This window comes from Hemitrygon akajei, chromosome 4, assembly GCF_048418815.1.
Source record: "Hemitrygon akajei chromosome 4, sHemAka1.3, whole genome shotgun sequence".
NCBI classification, from domain to species: Eukaryota; Metazoa; Chordata; class Chondrichthyes; order Myliobatiformes; family Dasyatidae; genus Hemitrygon; species Hemitrygon akajei.
In genome coordinates, this window is record NC_133127.1 from 130,488,488 (window position 1) to 130,507,624 (window position 19,137).

The 19,137-nt window shown below is 40.6% G+C and overlaps 1 protein-coding gene and 1 pseudogene across 5 annotated transcripts in view; both read left to right on the forward strand.

Moving 5' to 3' along the window:
- The first annotated feature begins 867 nt into the window (after positions 1 to 867).
- Positions 868 to 968, forward strand: LOC140727157 (U6 spliceosomal RNA; annotated as a pseudogene).
- Positions 969 to 11,578: 10,610 nt separating this feature from the next.
- The window catches only part of mtmr2 (myotubularin related protein 2), a 114,848-nt gene continuing 107,289 nt past the window's right edge, over positions 11,579 to 19,137 (forward strand). For 3 of the 5 annotated variants that reach the window (XM_073043301.1, XM_073043304.1, XM_073043302.1), the window contains exon 1: positions 11,579 to 11,811. In XM_073043301.1, coding sequence (XP_072899402.1) covers positions 11,714 to 11,811 — 98 coding nt within the window. In that variant the 5' untranslated portion in view covers positions 11,579 to 11,713. Of the gene's footprint in view, positions 11,812 to 11,876; positions 11,917 to 19,137 lie in introns of those variants that run through there. The other 2 variants (XM_073043305.1, XM_073043303.1) reach the window with 2 other exon arrangements.

Here is a 19,137-nt window from a genome sequence, read left to right on the forward strand (position 1 = left end):
AGTAGCTATCTTAATTAAGCAATTGGAGTGGTGGGGGGGGGGGGGTGTCAAAAGGGGAAGGGAAATAACCCTGTCCAACAGAATTAAATAGAATTTTGTTATTCTTTCACTCATTACCCTCTTGCTTCTAATACATTTATATATTTTCCCCCAAAGCCTTTGATAAATCTATTATCAAAGAGGGTAGCTCAGAATCAGACTGATTTTGTTTTCCCCAAAGCCTTTGATGAATATATTAGAAGCAAGAGGGTAACTAGGGAAAGAATAGGTCCCCTCAGGGCCCAAAAGGGAAGTATTTCTGTGGTGTCCTGAATTAAAACTTTGTGTCACTATTTACTAGGGAGAAGGAAATCTAACCCAGGGTGTTATTGGAAGCAAGGGAAGACGTTACTGGGGTTCCGGCAGAAATTTTTGCATCATCTTTAGCCACAAATTAGGTACCAGAGGACAGGAGGGTAGTTAACATTGTTCCAGTTTTCAAGTGAATGATAAGGATAGACCAGGAAATTACAGGCTAGTGAGCCATATGTCAATGGTAGGGAAACCATGAAAAATAATACTTTGGGATAGAATTTATGATCATTTGGAAAGACAGGTCCTGATTTGGGATAGAGCATGGTTTTGTGCAAGGGAAATCCTACCTGAGAAATTTAAAAATCCTTTTGAAAAGATTATTAAGAATGTTGTGTCGACATTTCGGGTTGAGACCCTTCGTCAGGACTAGACTTTGTCCTGACGAAGGGTCTCGGCCCGAAACGTTGACAGTGCTTCTCCTTATAGATGCTGCCTGGCCTGCTGTGTTCCACAAGCATTTTGTGTGTGTTGCTTGAATTTCAGCATCTGCAGATTTCCTCGTGTTTGTTTAAGAAAGTTGTGCTCATTTTGGCAGCTAAAATTGAATGATACAGAGAAGGTTAGCATGGTCCCTGCACAATATTTCTAATTTGGATGATGAAATTGATGATTTTATGGCCTAGTTTGCAGATGAGATGAAGACAGGTGGAGGGGCAGGTAGTTTTGAGGAAGTAGAGAGGCTACAGAAGGACTTGGACAGATGCACAAGAATGGGCAAAGAAGTGGCAAATGGAATACTAGTGTCAGGAAGTGTATGGCCATGCACTTTAGTAGAAGGAATAAAAGCATAGACTATTTTCTAAATGGAGAGAGAATTCAAAAATCCAAGGTGCAAAAGGACTTGGGAGTCCTCGTGCAGGATTCCCTGAAGTTTAATTTGGAGGTTGAGCTGGTGGTGAGGAAGGCAAATGTAATGTTAGCATTCATTTTGAGAGCACTAGAATATTAAAGCAAGGGTGTAAAAGCTTTATAAGCCATTGGTGAGTCCTCACTTGGAGTATTGTGAGCAGCTTTGGGACCCTTACTTAAGAAAGGAACCATTGGAAAGGGTTCAGAGGAGGTTCATCAGAATGATACTGGGAATGAAAGGCTTATTGTTTGAGGAGCCATTGATGGCTCTGGGCCTTTACTCACTGGAATTTAGAAGAATGAGGAGGGATCTCATTGAAACTTATCGAATGTTGAAAGGCCTAGATTGAGTGGATGTGGAGAGGATGTTTCCTATGATTGGGGAGTCTTGGAGCACAGGGCACAGTCTCAGAATAGAGTGTTGTCTATTTAGAATGAAGATGAGAAGGAATTTCTTTAGCCAGAGAGAGGGGAATCTGTGGAATTTGTTGCCACAGATAGCTATGGAGGCCAGGTCACTGGGCGAATTTAAGGCAGAAATTGATAGGTTCTTGATTAGTAGGGGCTGAAAGGTTGCGGGGAGAAGGCAAGAGAATGGGGTTGAGAGGGAAATGGATCAGCCATGATGAAATGGCGGAGCAGACTCAGTGGGACAAATGGCCCAATTCTGCTCCTATGACTAATGCTCTAAAATTGAAGAAGAAAAGTTGGTAGATGTGATATTGTAAGGAAAGAGTTAAATGTGATTCATCCTCAATATATGCTAAAATTAAATGGAAGTCTGAAAGACAAACTGGTTTTTGGATTTGGATTGTTTTGAGAAAGTACAAGAGAACTAGTCCACAGCAATGTTTTGAGAAAGTTAAAGGACAGTACAAGTCTACAAACATACATGGTTCTCTCTCAGTTGTGCAGAAATAAAATGCTCCTGCACACACAATTAGAGGGAATGTTGCAGCCATATTAGTGGATAATGGTGAAAGACATGCTTGCCTGGGGAAGCTGAGATTGTTGTGCAGGTGCAGGTACCAAATACATGGGGAAGTACTAGTGGAAGTGCTTTTGAGGGGTATGAAAGAGAGAGGATAGTGGGAGTGACAGGGAGGGAGGGGGGAGAGAGAGAGAGGGAGGGAGGGAGAGAGATGAGTGTTTGACAGCACTTTGCAGATCACTTGTTTAGTGAACGATAAGTATTAGTTTGTTTTTCTACTGTTACTTCATTAACCCTTTGTTTTCCTTTATGTACTGCATGTTTTATACGACTCTAATAAAGTGATTTCTTGTGGTTTAACGTGTACATTGTCTTCTTTGTTTGCCAAAACATATGCGTATCCCCTGAGCTGAATTAAAAAAAGTGATTATTTTTAGAAAAAGAGTAATTTTCATTAGAGGTCTGCATGAACTTTCATAAAATTTTTCACATGGTAGACAGATCCAGAAAGCTAGGACACTTGGGATCCAAGTTGTTTTCACAAACGGGATCCTAAATTGGTTTGGTGATAGGAAGCAGAGGGTAGTGGTGGAGGGTTGTTTTACTGAATGGAAGTCAGCACCTATGTTGTACAACAGGAGCCTTTTTGTCTGTCATATATACATTCAGTGGCCTCTTTATTAAGAACCTCCTGTGCATCTGTGAGTGCATGTCCATGGTCTTCTGCTGCTGTAGCCTATCCACTTCAAGGTTCAACGTGTTGTGCGCTTAGAGATGCTCTCCCGCACACCACAGTTGTAATATGTGGTTATTTGAGTTACTGTTGCCTTCCTGTTAGCTTGAACCAGTCTGGCTATTCTCATTTAACTTCTCTTACTAACAAGGCAAATTTGGCCACAGACTGATGCTCACTGGAGATTGTTTTGTTTATTCTCTGTAAAACTCTAGTGACTGTTGTGCATGAAAAATCCTGGGAGATTGGCAGTTTCTGATTCAAACCGCTCCGTCTGGCACAAACATTCATTCCACAGTTGGTCACTTAGATCACATTTTTTGCCCATTCTGATGTTTAGTCTTAAAAACAACTGACCCTCTTGACCACGTCTGCATGCGTTTATGCATTGTGTTGCTGCCACATGACTGGCTGATTAGTTATTTGCATTAACAAACAAGCGTACAAGTGTACCTAATAAAATGACCACTGAGTTTAGATATAAATTATTCCAATAAGATTCTCAGTAGTCCGCTAAGTTTGCTTGCTACATGTATATTAGTGGAATTATAGAACATAATAGAATATGAAACAAATAGAAATAGAACAACACAGAATAGTACAGCACAGTATAGGTCCTTCGGCCCACAATGTTGTGCCGACCCTTAAACCCTGCCTCCCATATAACCCCCCACCTTAAATTCCTCCATATACCTGTCTAGTAGTCTTTTAAATTTCACTAGTGTATCTGCCTCCACCACAGACTCAGGCAGTGCATTCCACGCACTCTGAGCAAAAAAACCTTCCTCTAATATCCCCCTTGAACTTCCCACCCCTTACCTTAAAGCCATGTCCTCTTGTATTGAGCAGTGGTGCCCTGGGAAAGAGGCTTTGGCTGTCCACTCTATCTATTCCTCTTAATATCTTGTATACCTCCATCATGTCTCCTTTCATCCTCCTTCTTTCCAGAGAGTAAAGCCCTAGCTCCCTTAATCTCTGAATTATGGATAGTAATATGTATCTAAGAATACAAATGGATATAGATAAACTGGAAAGTTGGGTGGAGCAGGGGGCTGACGATGTTTAATCTAAGCAAGTATAAGGCAGTACATTTGGATAATCTAATAAAGGTAGGGCATATAGAGTAAACAGCAGGATCTTAGAAGCATTGGTGTACACAGGGAGGTTGTGATGCAAGTTCATAGGTTCCTGAAAATAGGCTAATGAAGGTGTTCGGCTTGTTTGCTTGTATAGGTAGGCCACTGGATATAAAAATTAGAACATCATGTTGTAGCTTAAACAAGACATTATTAAGAGTTTGGCACGGACTAGGAGGGCCGGAATGGCCTGTTTCCGTGCTGTGATTGTTATATGGTTATATGGTTAATTGAGAGCATCCTGACTGGCTGCATCACTGCCTAGTATGGGAACTGTACTTCCCTCAATTGCGGGACTCTGCAGAGAGTGGTGCAGACAGCCCAGTGCATCTATAGATGTGAACTTCTCACTATTCAGGATATTTACAGAGACAGGTGTGTAAAAAAGGCCCAAAGGATCATTGGAGACCTGAGTCACCCCAGCCACAACTGTTCCAGTTGCTAGTACACAACATATCACAGCATAAAAGCCAGCACCAACAGGCTTCGGGACAGCTTCTTCCAGCAGGCCATCAGACTGATTAATTCACGCTGATACAATTGTATTTCTATGCTATATTGACTGTCATGTTGTACATACTATTCATTACAAATTACTATAAATTGCATATTGGACAGTTAGACAGACGTAACAAAGATTTTTACTCATGTATGTGAAGGATGAAAATAATAAAGTCAATTCAATTCAATTCAGTGTTGCAAAATGCATGGTCATGTACTTTGGTTGTAGAAATAAATGTGCGGGTTATTTTCTTTCTTTTTCAATCTTTTTATTAATATCAACATGATAAGATTAGTACATAGATAATGGGATTACAAACTTACAAAATTAAAATGAACATAAAAGGATACATAAGTAATAAGTACATTATAGTTGTCTTCCCAAATCATGAATGATACAAATATCATATAAACGAGACAAAAAACTAAGTAATTCATGTTGAAAAAAAACAGAAAAGAGAAAAAGAAAAAAAATATTAATACCCTAAGAAAAACTAAACTATTAAGAAAAATAAGGAGAATTTTTTTTTAAAATATAAATGGGCTGTTTATAATATCTATAAAAAAAATTACAAAATCATCAGTGTCCCCAACTCCGATCCTCTCAACATATATATAAAATCAAAACCGGAAAAACAAATAGGATTGGAACAGGGTCAAATTACATCATGTGAAAATATTGAATAAATGGCCTCCAAATCTTTTCAAATTTAATAGAAGGGTCATATACGACACTTCTAATTTTCTCCAAATTTAGACATAACATAGTTTGAGAAAACCAATGAAATACGGTAGGGGGATTAATTTCTTTCCAATTCAACAAAATAGATCTTCTAGCCATTAATGTAAGAAATGCAATCATCTGACAAGCAGAAGAAGATAAATGGACTGACCCCCATCATTGGTAAACCAAAGATTGCAGTAATAGGATGTGGTTGTAAATCAATGTCCAACACCGTAGAAATAATATCGAAAATGTCTTTACAATATTTTTTCAAAAGTGGACATGACCAAAACATATGAGTTAAAGAAGCTATCTCAGAATGACATCTGTCACATATAGGATTTATATGGGAATAAAAACAAGCCAATTTATCCTTGGACATATGAGCCCTGTGCACAACTTTAAACTGTATCAATGAATGTTTAGCACATATAGAGGATAAATTAACTAATTGAAGAATTTTATCCCAATTCTCAATAGGGATAATAAAGTTCTCTTTCCCAATCATTTTTAATCTTATAAAAGGCCTCTGAATGTATTTTCATAATTATATTGTAAACATTTGATATTACACCTTTCTGAAAAGGATTTAGTTCTAACAATTTCTCCAAAAAACCCGAAGAATCAAGATTTGGAAAGGTAGGAAGTACAGTGTTTAAGAAATTCCTAACCTGTAAATATCTAAAAAAAATGAGATCTGGGCAAATTATATTTATTAGATAATTGTTCAAAAGACATAAAACAATTATCCAAAAATAGATCAGAAAATCATAGTATTCCTTTAGTCTTCCAAGCTGAATAAGCTTGGGCCATAATAGAAGGATGAAAAAAGAAATTGGATACAATAGGAATAGTTAAAACAAATTGATTCAACCCAAAAAATTTCCGAAATTGAAACCATATACGTAAAGTGTGTTTGACTATTTGATTGTCAATTTGTTTATGCAATTTAGAAAGAGCAAAGGGAAGAGAAGTCCCTAAAATAGAACCCAATGAAAATCCTTGTACAGATTTAGTTTCCAGATTTACCCAATGAGGACTAGGAGATAAATCCCAATCCCTTAACCAATATTTCAAATATCGAATATTAATTGCCCAATAATAAAATCTAAAATTAGGCAATGCCAATCCACCTTCCTTCCTTGCCTTCTGTAAATATCTTTTACCTAATCTAGGATTCTTGTTCTGCCATATATATGAGGCAATTTTTGAATCAACATTGTCAAAAAAGGATTTTGGAATAAAAATTGGTACCGCTTAAAATATATATAAGAACTTGGGTAAAATAATCATCTTAATAGCATTAATCCGACCTATCAGAGATAAAGACAATGGTGACCATTTAGTGAACAAACGTTTAATCTGATCAATTAAGGGTAAAAAATTAACCTTGAATAACTCCTTATGATTTTTTGTAATTTTAATCCCTAAGTATATAAAAAAGTCATTAACTAATTTAAAAGGTAAATTTCCATAAATTGGAACCTGTCTATTTAAGGGGAACAATTCACTCTTATTAAGATTCAATTTATACCCAGAAAAATTACTAAACTGAGCCAACAATGATATAACTGCAGGAATGGATTTCTCAGGATCAGAAAAATATAATAACAAGTCATCTGCGTATAATGATAACTTATGTATATCCATCCCACGAGTAATGCCAAAAATGTTAGGTGATTCTCTAATAGCAATTGCCAAAGGTTCTATAGCAATATCAAATAATAATGGACTAAGAGGACAACATTGCCTGGTACCCCGAAATAAACGAAAAAAGGGAGATCTTTGATTGTTAGTAAAAACCAAGGCTACTGGAGTATGATATATCAATTTAATCCGGGATATAAATGTCGAACTAAAATTAAACTTCTCAAGCACAGTAAATAAATATAGCCATTCAACTCTATCAAATGCTTTCTCCGCATCTAATGAAATGACACATTCTGAGGTGCTGCGTGAAGGGGTATAAACAATGTTCAATAATCTCCTAATATTGAAAAAATAGCGATTTAAAATAAAACCAGTTTGATCCTCCGAGATAATTTAAGGTAATACCTTCTCCAGCCTGGTCGCCAGTAACTTGGAAAAGATCTTGGAATCTACATTCAATAAGGATATTAGTCTATAGGATGCGCAATCAGTAGGGTCTTTATCTTTTTTCAATATTAAAGAAATGGAAGCTCTATAAAAAGATTGTGGCAATTTACCTAGTCTAATTGTTTCTTCAAAAACCTTGCATAACCAAGGAGAAAGAGTAGAGGAAAAACACTTTAAAAATTCCACTGTATACCCATCTGGACCTGGTGCTTTCCCAGAATTCATAGAGGAAATAACACCTTTAATTTCTGCATCCGTAATAGGAGTTTCTAATATTAAAAGTTCTTCTGATGATAATTTTGGAAAATTCAATTTCCCAAGAAAATCATGCATGGTATTATGATCATGAGGAAATTCAGAATGATACAGAGAGGTATAAAAATCTTGAAAAGATTTGTTTATCTCATCATAGTCAACTGTCAGTTTACCATTCTGTTGACGAATCTTAATAATTTGACGTTTAACCAAAGCATTTTTCAATTGGTTAGCTAACAGTTTACCTGATTTATCACTATGTATATAAAAATCAGTTCTGGTTTTCATTAATTAATTTTCAATTGAAGATGTAAGTAATAAACTGTGTTCCATTTGAAGCTCAACCCTTTGTTTGTAAAGCTCCTTACTAGGAGCAATCGAACATTTCTTGTCAATTTCTTTAATCTTATCAACCAATAAAAGAGTTTCCTTCTTAATACGTTTTCTCAAACCAACAGAATAGGAGATAATCTGTCCACGTATATATGCTTTAAAAGTGTCCCAAAGTATTCCGCAGGAAATTTCATCCGTGAAATTAGTTGAAAAGAAGAAATCAATCTGTTCCTTCATCAATTTAATGAAATCCGGATCTTGCAGTAAGGTAGAATCAAATCGCCATTGCCTAACACTAGAAGCTGTATCCATAAATTTAATAGAAAGTTTCATTGGAGCATGATCAGAGAAGGCTATAATGTCATAATTACAACCAGTTACAGATGGAATAAAATGTGAGTCAATAAAAAAATAGTCAATTCTCGAGTAAGAATGATAAACATGTGAGAAAAATGAAAACTCTTTGTCCTTAGAATGCAGAAATCTCCAAATATCAAAAATTCCATTATCAGTCAAAAAAGAATTGATGTTATTTTCTAAGCAGGGAGAAAATCCAAAAATCTGAGATGCAAAGGGACTTTCGAGTCCTTGTACAGAACACCCTAAATATTAACTTGCAGGTTGAGTTGGTGGTGAGGAAAGCAAATGCAATGTTAGCATTCATTTCAAGAGGTCTTGAATGCAAGAGCAGGGATGTGATTCTGAAGCTTTAAAGGCAGAGACCTCACCTTGAGTATTGTGAACAGTTTTGGGTTCCTCATCTAAGAAAAGACGTGCTGGTATTGGAGAGGGTCCAGAGACAGTTCACAAGGATGATTCTGGGAATGAAAGGGTTATCATACGAGGAATGTTTGATGGCTCTGGGTCTGTACTCACTAGAATTTAGGATAAGGGGGGAATCTCAATGAAACCCTTCAAATGTTGAAAGGCCTAGACAAGTAGATGTGGAAAGGATGTTTCCCATGGTGGGGTAGTCTAGGACAAGAGGGCAAAGCTTCAGGATTGCGGAGCATCCATTTAAAAGAGAGATGCAGAGAAATTTCTTTAGCCAGAGGGTGGTGAATCTGTTACCACAGGCAGCTGTGGAGGCCAGGGCGTTGGGTGTATTAAGGCTGAGATTGATATTTTCTTGATTGGACATGGCATCAAAGGTTACGGGGAGAAGGCTGGGGTAAAAAGGATCAGCCATGATTGAATCACGGAGCAGGCTTGATGGGCCAAATGGCCTAATTCTGCTCCTATATCTTATGGTCACATATTTAATGAAGATCTGAAGGTCATGGAGGGGAGCAATCTGTCAGAGGAGGTGGTAGAGGCAGACTCCATCACAGTTTTAAAAAAAGCATTTGGATACATACACTTGTAGGACAGGAATGTAGAGATATGAGCCAAAAGAAGGGAAGTGGGATTAGCTTGTATAGGCATTTTGGCCAGCATAGACCAGTCAGGCAAAGGGCCTGTTTCCCAGCTATATGAATCTGTGACTCCAGCCATAATCTAAGTACTGCAAATAAAAAGAAATGCAAATGTTGGAAACCTTAACTAGAAACAGAAAATCCTGGAGATATTCAGCATATCACATAGCATCAATGGGGAAAAAAAATTACATTTCAGGTATTAGAAGATGCCCAACTGTAACTATATTTCCCTCGATGGTCACTTGTGTTAGCTGTACATCCCTCCCTGATGCATCCAACACTGAGCATAAAGCTACACTAATAGTACTTGGCGCTAACAGTTCCCCTGTTTGAAAAGTCCTGTACAGACCCCATGCTGTCTCAGTCATAGCTCCCATCCCTGTCTTGGCTGTAGCATCTTGGGCTGGCCAGCCCTCCTTAGTGGATTAGGCCTCCCCTCACTGCCACTCGCAGTTTCCCGACAGTCCCAATGCACTTTATCAATATATTTTATAATACACTGTACTAAATATACAAACGTGTAGCCAGGGAAAAAGCAGGGCTATTAGGAACCTAAGGGTCATTACTTGCATAGAGCCAGGTGAAATCTTAAATGCATATACTCTTACCTATATTCTCTAAAGGAAGGACATTATTTATTCTTGGAAAATTCAGGGAGGGGTGGTAAAATTCCTGCAACCATTTCCATGCTCTATAATCTCACAGCTAAAATGATGTCTTGTTATTGGATTAGCTGTCAGGTTGGAGGAGCAACACTTCTGAGTAGCCTCCAACTTGATGGCATGAATATCGATTTCTCAAGCTTCCAGTAGTTATCCCACCCCTTCCCCATTCCCATTTCCCTCTCTCACCTTATATGCTTCCCTGCCCATCACCTCCTTCTGCTGCTCCTCCCACTTCCCTTTCTTCCAAGGACAGAAAGTCCTCTCTTATCAGATTCTATTTCTCCAGGCCTTTATCTCTTTCACTAATTGACTTTCCAGCTCTTTTTTTCACCCCCATCACCACCTCTCCCCAGTTTCACCTATCACCTACTAACCTGTACTTCTCCTCCCCTCCCCCACCTTCTTACTCTGATTTCTCATCTCTTTTCCCCTCCCAAGACCTGATGAATGGTCTTGGTCCAAAAGATTGATTGTCTACTCTTTTCCATAGATGCTGCCTGGCCTGCTGAGTTCCTCCAACATTTTGAGTGTACTAAATGTCTTAGCAGGCTTAAAGATGGATAAATCCCAAGACCCTGATGAGATGTACCGAGACTTCTATGGGAAGGCAGGAATTTTGGTAGCCACTGACAAGATGCCAAATGACTGGGGTGGGGGGGGGGCACGGGACAGCAAATGTAGTATTTTTATTTAAGAGCAACAGTGACAAACTGGTAAGAGAGGACAGAAGGCAACATACTGTGCAAATACAAAAGACAAGAAAATAATAAATAAGCAAAAATTATCGAGAATATGAAATGAAGAGTCCTTGAAAGTAAGTTCATATGTTGTGGGGACATTTCAGTGATGGGGGAAGTGAAGTTATCCCCTTTGGTTCAAGGGCCTGATGGTTGAGGGGTAATAACAGTTCCTGAACCTGGTGGTGTGAGTACTGAGACTCCTGGATCTTTCTGATGGCAGCAGCGAGAAGAGAGCACGGCTGGGATGGCGGGGGTCCCTGATGAAGACCTTTCTGTGACAGCGTTCCGTGTGGATGTGCTCAATGTGGGGAGGGCTTTAACCGTGATTGACTGGGCCGTATCACTACTACATTGCATGGCACGGCATTAACCCTTTAACTACACTACACTGTATTAACCCTTGCCCTGCCTGCCATCCCAACGGGGCTTCCTGATACTGACTTTGGCCGGAGCCAACCATCTGCTGCCGAGATTCGTGGCACCGACGGCCCGTTTCACCCCCCCCCCCCCGCGGTTGGTGTCCCGCGCGCACCGGTTCACCTCCCCCCCCCCGGTTGGTGTCCCGCGCGCACCGGTTCACCTCCCCCCCCGGTTGGTGTCTAGTACAGACCGGTTCACCTCCCCCCCCCCCCGGTTGGTGTCTAGTACAGACCGGTTTACCTCCCCCCGGTTGGTGTCCCGCGCGCACCGGTTCACCCCCCCCCCCCCCGGTTGGTGTCCCGCACGCACCGGTTCACCCCCCCCCCCCGGTTGGTGTCCCGCACGCACCGGTTCACCCCCCCCCCCGGTTGGTGTCCCGCGCGCACCGGTTCACCCCCCGCAACTCCCGCCACCGACTCCACATCGCCCCCGCCCGGCGCCCGGCTCCTGCGGACGTCGCGCTGCGGCCTGGGTGTCGATGATTCCGGCCAAGTGAGGAGCTGCGGCTTTGGGAGCGGCTGTGGATCCACCTCGTCCGTCGGGCGAACCGAGCGCTCATGGAGAAGAGCATCAGCTACGACAGCATCGCGTCCAAGCGGTCGCCGTCCAGGAGCGGCTCCGACTCCAGGCCGCCCAGCGCCGGCTCCGTGAGCAGGTGGGAGTGGGCAGCGGTCCCAGGGGCGGGGAGGCCGGAGGGGGTGCAAACAGAGACGGCGGAAACCGCTTCAACCGCTGCGGTATTGGTGTCGCAGGAAGAGCGGTATTTATTGACCACTGCCCGTGAATGAAAGGAGATGGATGTCTGAGTCTTACTGAACCTTCTGGTGGACTAACGGGCAGGGTGGAAGTTCCAGCGACGGTGGTTTTCCAGGTCAGGGTAGTGTTCGGCTTGAGGGGAGACTTGTGGGCGATACGGGGTCATGTTTCCATGCACCTGCTGTCTCTGCCATTGTCGGAGTAGTCTAGGAGAGTAATTCAGTATCAGGTTTAATATCACCGGCATATGTCGGGAAATTTGTTGTTATGCGGCAGTAGTACATTGCAATACATTGTCATTGAACACTGCAAACTACACTATATACTGTATATTAAAAGTTAAATAGTGGAAAAGGAGGGGAAAAAATAATGAGGCAGTGATCACGGTTTTGGTGTCCCTTCAGACATCAGAAGGCAAAGGGGAGAAAGCTTCCTGGATTGCTGTGTGTGCTCCTTCAGGCTCCTGTACCTCCTTCCTGATGGCAACAATGAGAAGAGGGCATCTCTTGGGTGATGGGGGTCCTTAACGATGGATGCTGCCTTTTTGAGGCATATTCCTTGAAGATGTCCTGGCTGAGGATGGAGTTCACAACTCTCCGTGGCTTACTTCAATCCTGTGCAGAGCACCCCCCCCCATACTATACAGTGATGCACCCAGTTAGAATGCTATCACTGTACATTTGTAGAAACTTGTGAGTGACTTTGGTGACATACCAAATCCCCTCAAACTCCTAAGGAAATATAGCAGCTGTTGTGCCTTCTTTGTAGCTGCATTGTTAATTTTGATGCATTTTGTGGATGAGTGCTGGAATGGTGGATGATAAACTTAATTTAGTGTTGTGAAGCTGCATTCATCCAAGGAAGTGGAGAAAATTCCATCGTGTTCTTGATGTGTATGATGTAGATGGTAAGAAGGGTTTGGGCAGTAAGGGAAGTAAGTTACTTGATGCTGGAGGTACCCAGTCTCTGTCCTGATCCTGTGGTCATTGTGTATTTGTATCCATTCTGGGCAATGGGAATCCCCAAAATGCTGATAGGGTATCCAGTAATGATAATGCTGTTGAATGTCTGTAAATAAGTGGCTAGGTTCAACATGTTGCAATTGTTCACTGTCTGGCATTGTTATGGTGCAAATGGTATTTGGCACATATTAGCTCAGCATGGGTGTGGTCACAAGCTTGCTGTATTTAGTGAGGGCTTGACCCATTTTCACAGAAGTTATGAATGAAATTGAAGATGCAGTTGACATCAAAGATTCTCGATGTTATCTGCAGTTGGTTGGGTTTTCTGAAGATCAGTTGCAGGTCTGACCTCCAGGAAACGCCAGCATCTTCCTTTGCATGACTCCAGCCTGTGTAGTCTTCCCTTATTTATCTTACAGTTCTATCCTGGTGATTTGATGTCATATTTAATGCTACTTTTTGTCAAGAGTAACTAACATCTGTGGAAGGCACACGAGTGAATCTGCAGATGCTGGAAATAAATAAAAACACAAAATGCTAGCAGAACTCAGCAGGCCAGACAGCATCAGGAGTGGAAGGGTGATGAAGGGTTTCGGCTCGAAACGTCGTCACTACCTCCTCCCATAGATGCTGTGTCTGGCCTGCTGAGTTCTGCCAGCATTTTGTGTTTTTACATCTGTGGAAGATTGTTTTTTTTCATTCATGGGATATTGACATTGCATGTCACCATTCGTCATCCATCCCTAATTGCCCCCCCCCCCCCCAGGTAATTAAAAATCGATTATGTTCGTATGTTTGATGTCACATTTCACCATACAGGGTAAAGATGGTTGATTTCCTGCTCAGTGAGGCCCTCTGTTGGTTGGGGTTGCGTCCTGGCTGTCTATGTGATACGCAAGCTAGGGCTGTAGGATATTAAAAGCAAGTTGTTCCCCATGCAGCTGATGAATCCAAAGGAACGTCAGAGACCTATATAGTTTGGCACCAGTGGCGTCCCAGGAGTTGCCAGTCAGCGTTGAACTCAATGTAGGACTGCCTTAGGGACAACAGCTCTGATTTTTCCCTCGGGGTTTACTCCCGATGCCTTCTCCATGAGTGCGCATATTTGCTATTTGAGATCAGAGTTTTCTTTCCAGATGAGCTGATGAACGTAGTCTGCCAGAAGCAAATGGGTTTAAGGGGTAAAGGCCAGAAACCCACCTTTGCCCCTTTTCCTGTCAGTAGAAATGGTTCTGCTAGGCTTAGTAGCTAAGCCACACGTGAAGGCCAGGAGCTGGACTTAGTTATCAGAGATTATTTGAGACGCAGACCATTGGGAACATTTAATATATAGTGGCAGCTTATCCCCACTACCTCCACTGGCTATGACAACCTTAGGGAACTAATCAATTAGGAGCAATTTTAGTCTAAGAGTACAATAATAATCCTAAAGGTTTCTATGGTCCCCTGATTTCAATGTTATCATTTTGTAATTTTATTTGCTTGCATTCCAGATCTATTTATTTGAATTTGAGTTTTCCAGCTGCCTTGGTGAGATTTTAACCTCAAGTTACCAGTCCAGCACTCTGAATGAACCACTAGGCCATAATGTGTCGGACATTGTGGGGTCATGAGGGAGAGGAAGGAATCGGGGATCGACATAGGGTAGAGAGAGTTTGAGCGGGTATGAAGGAGGCAATGGAAAGAGGAAGTGGGGGGAAAAGATTTTTAAAAACTCGAAAACAACATGGTTTCAGTCTGATTTGTATAGGCAAGGTGGCACACTTAATATTGTGTGTGTGTGTTAACATGATAAAGTTTATCAATTACTTTTGCACGAACAAATGTTTATAAATCATATTATTTGCCTTAGAGTTCCAGTGTTTGAATATTTGAATTGAAAATAAAATTCATTTTATTTATGATAAACATGTTGAATGTGTTTGATAGTTGCATGTATCTCTTGATATTTTATAGTGGTGTTGGAATTTGCTACAGGAAATGTAGAAAATTAATGTGCAAGAAGCTGAAGTATTTCAATGTCATTCTTACTATAAGGTTATGTAATAACCAGTAAGTTGATCCATGAATTGTAGCTTTAAGTAATATAGAATAGCTTATAGTATTTAGACTGTTTAAAGTTTTGAGTGTTCAGAATGTCCTTTTAAAGAGCAACTCAGCCTTTATGTTGGCCGTAGGCAGTTTTGATGACACCCAAGCTCTTTTTTCATGTTGAAAACATGTTAATGGATACTAAAATTTTCTTTGGGATAAATAAAGTTTTGTCTTATCTTAAAAGTAATAATTAGGTATACTCTTCACTATTTTTCAACTGAAGAGTGCTTTCAGAACATTTGTAATAATTTTGTTTGAAGCTTATTTATTGTAAATGTTGGTCGATGACTTTATTTTCACTGCAACAGAGGGATCAGCTATACTGCATTGGGTGTTATGTAATGAACCGGAGGCAATCAGGGAGCTTAAGGTAAAGGAACCTTTAGGAGAGAGTGATCACGATATGATTGAGTTCAACTTGAAATTTGATAGGGAGAAAGTAAAATCTGATGTAGCAGTATTTCAGTGGAGTAAAGGAAATTACACTGGTATGAGAGAGAAGTTAGCCAAAGTAAATTGGAAGCAGATGCTGGCAGGGATGACAGCAGAGCAGCAATGGCTTCAGTTTCTGGAAAAAAATGAGGAAGGTGCAGCATAGATGTATTCCAAAAACAAAGAAATACTCAAATGGCAAAATACAGGTGTCCCCCGCTTTGCAAATGTTCACTTTACGCCATTTCGCTTTCACAAAAGACCTACATTAGTAACCTGTTTTCGCAATACTAAGAGGATTTTTGCTTTTATAAAAATTTTTCCCATGTAAATTAATGGTTCTTTGCTTTATGCTATTTCCGCTTAAGAAAGGTTTCATAGGAACACTCTACCTTTGTAAAGGGTGGGGGGGGGGGCACCTGTAGTACAATTGTGGCTGATAATGGAAGTCAAAGGTCATGTAAAAGAGAGGGCATACAACAAAGCAGAAAATTGATAGAAAATAGAAATGAAGGTGGATATAGGACTGCTAGAAAATGAGGCTGGAGAAATAATAACGGGACAAGGAGATGGCACATGAATTAAATGAGTATTTTGCATCAGTCTCACTTTGGAAGACAATAGCAGTGTGCCAGGCGTTGAAGGGTGTGAGGGAAGAGAAGTGAGTGCATTTACTATTAGAAGGGAGAAGGTGCTCAAAAAGCTGAAAGACCTAAGGGTACATAAGTCATCCAGACCAGATGAACTGCACCGTAGGGTTCTGAAAGAGATAGCCGTAGAGATTGTGGAGGCATTTAGTAATGATCTTTCAAAAATCATTGTCCTCTGGCATGGTGTCCGAGAACTGGAAAATTGCAAATGTCACTCCACTCTTTAAGAAAGGAGAGAGGGAGCAGAAAGGAAATTATAGACCAGTTAGCCTGACCTCAGTGGTTGGGAAGATGTTGGAGTCAATTGTAGGTGACACAGAACAACTTAGGATATAGTTTCCTTTAGGGAAAATTCCTGCCTGCTGAACCTGTTGGAATTCTTTGAGGAGATTACAAATAGGGTAGATAAAGGGGATGCAGTGAATACTGTACATTTGAATTTTCAGGAGGCCTTTGACAAGATGCCACACATGAAGCTGCTGCTTAATAAGCTCAAGCTCATGGTATTACAGGAAAGTTCCTAGCATGGTTAGAGTATTGGCTGATTGGTAGGCAGCAGTGAATGGGAATAAAAGGATCCTTTTCTGGTTAGCTGCCAGTGACTACAGGGGTCGGTGTTGGGACTTCTCCTTTTCATTCAATATATCAATGATTTAAATGATGCAATAGATGGCTTTGTTGCCAAGTTTGCAGACGATATGAAGATTAGTGGAGGAGCAGATAGTGTTGAGGAAACAGTTTGGCTGAAGAAGAACTTAGACTGATTAGGAGAAGGGGCAAAAAAGTGGCGAATGAAATACAATGATGAAAAATGCATTGTCATGCACTTTGGTAGAAGAAGTAAATGTGCAGACTATTTTCTAAATGAGAGAAAATCCAAAAATCTGATGTGCAAAGGGACTTTAGAGTCCTTGTGCAGAACACCTGAAGGGTAAGCTTGCAGGTTGAGTCGCTGGTGAGGAAGGCAAATGCAATGTTAGCATTCATTTCAAGAGGTCTAGAATATAAGAGTAGAGATGTGATACTGAGGCTTTATAAGGCACTGATGAGGCCTCAGCTTGAGTATTGTGAACAATACCTTTTGAGTATTGAGTAATGTTAAAAGGCCTAGACAGAGTAGCTGATGGAAAGGATGTTTCCCATGGTGGGGGAGTCTAGGACAAGAGGACAGAGCCTCAGGACAGAGGATTGTCCATTTAAACAGAGATGCAGAGAAATTTCTTTAGCCAGAGGGTGGTGAATCTGTTACCACAGGCAGCTGTGGAGGCCCGGTCATTGGGTTTATTTAATGTAGGGATTGATAAGTTCTTGATTGGCTATGGCATCAAAGGTTATAGTGAGAAGGCCATGGAGTAGGCTGAGGATGGTTTTAAACAAAAGATCAGCCATGACTGAATGGCAGAGGAGATGCGATGGGCCAAATGGCCTAATTCTGTTCTGGTGTTTTATGGTCTTTTATTTAATTAGTAGCGCAGTAGTGCTGTCTTGCTACAATGAAGGGCAGAGAATGCAAATAGAGACTTTTCAAATATAGGCCCTAATACCTACTGTGTCCAAACCCCTCACTTTTTAAAGTTCTTCTGTGCATTCTTTCTTCAATCTCATCTAAATAAAACAATCTCAGCCTAATTTATCCTTGTGACCGTCATCCTTCAACAGTGGCAGGGTGGGGAGGGGGTGGGAAGAGAGGGTTGTGGGAACAACTTGTGATCAGTAGTTGTCCATCCGACACCTATAGAGAATGGGTGGTTTGGGTTATAGGCTTCACTTGTTTAAAAAGAACAGTTTGCTTCATGTCCTGCTGTGTGATATTTTGCATAGCAAAAGTTCCTTTGGGAGCCAACTCTTTTGGAGCTTATCTGGGTAGATCTTTACTAATCCTTAATCAATAGAACTGAATTCAGAGTGCAAGTTGTTTATTGGCTTTTTCTATTGACCAGGTTTGTTCTTGTTTATCAGTAATTCAGTTTATCCTCTACTGTTTATTATACTTGATGTCATGGGTATTTTCACAGATAACTTTGATATCATGCAATGTCAGATAAAATGCCACTGTTACTACTATGTAAATCTGACTTCGATTTTATCTTATTGATGAATTTCATTCCCGATACTAGCAATCCCTGATTTCATAGATTGCAGTTATAAGATTAATTTAAAACATTTTTCTACAAAAATCTAAGGTGATTAGCTGCATAATTCTTTTAAATGATGTGCTATATACCTATTCTGCCAGTATGCTGAGAAACTGTGACGGTAGTGGTAAACCACAAACCAAAGTTGACTGCTGACAGGCCACAGATGTGGTTAAAATCACACATCAATCAAATTTAGTGGAAAAGCTTCAAACGATGCAGGTAAGTACTACATATGAATAGCAACATAAGAATTAGATGTAGACACAAGAGACTTATAAGAATTCGGAGTAGACATTTTTGAGTGTTGTTGATCTTCTACCTCAGCCTCATTTTTTCTGCATGTTCCCTATTTCCTTTAATATCCAGAAATCCTTTGATCTCTTTTGAATGAAATGACTGAGCCCTCATGGGTAGAGAATTCCTTTGATTTGCCACCCTCTTCAACTGCCTGTTATGCTGCTGGTCTTTAGGGCAGCATTGAAGATCCTTCATCTCTGTCTGTCCTTGGTTGTACACAGATAATGAAGGATTCTTCATTGCTGTTTCTGTAAGATTATTTTTTGACCTGTCAGGTTGTTAGACCTAAGCTGAACCCTCAAACTGGAGGACTGGTGGAAAACTCTTAGTCTGGCCTCTACCCTTTGACCTGTTTGGCATAGGTGACCCTATCCTGCAAGGCCCTGACTCCAACCAACATAGCTCTCCGGGTCATTGAGACATACAAGCCTCCAAACCCGAGACAAGGTTGTAGTACTTTTGGAGGATCTGCTACTCTCTGAGTGAAGAATTTCTCTCATCTATTCCTGTGACCACTGGTTTTGGACCACTCGCTGGCTAGGGAAAGCATCCTCCCCACATTCAGCTTGTCAATCCCCAAATGAATTTTGTAAGTTTCAGTGATATCATCAGAGGGAAAGTACATTCATTCACTATTTAAAGAGCAAACACG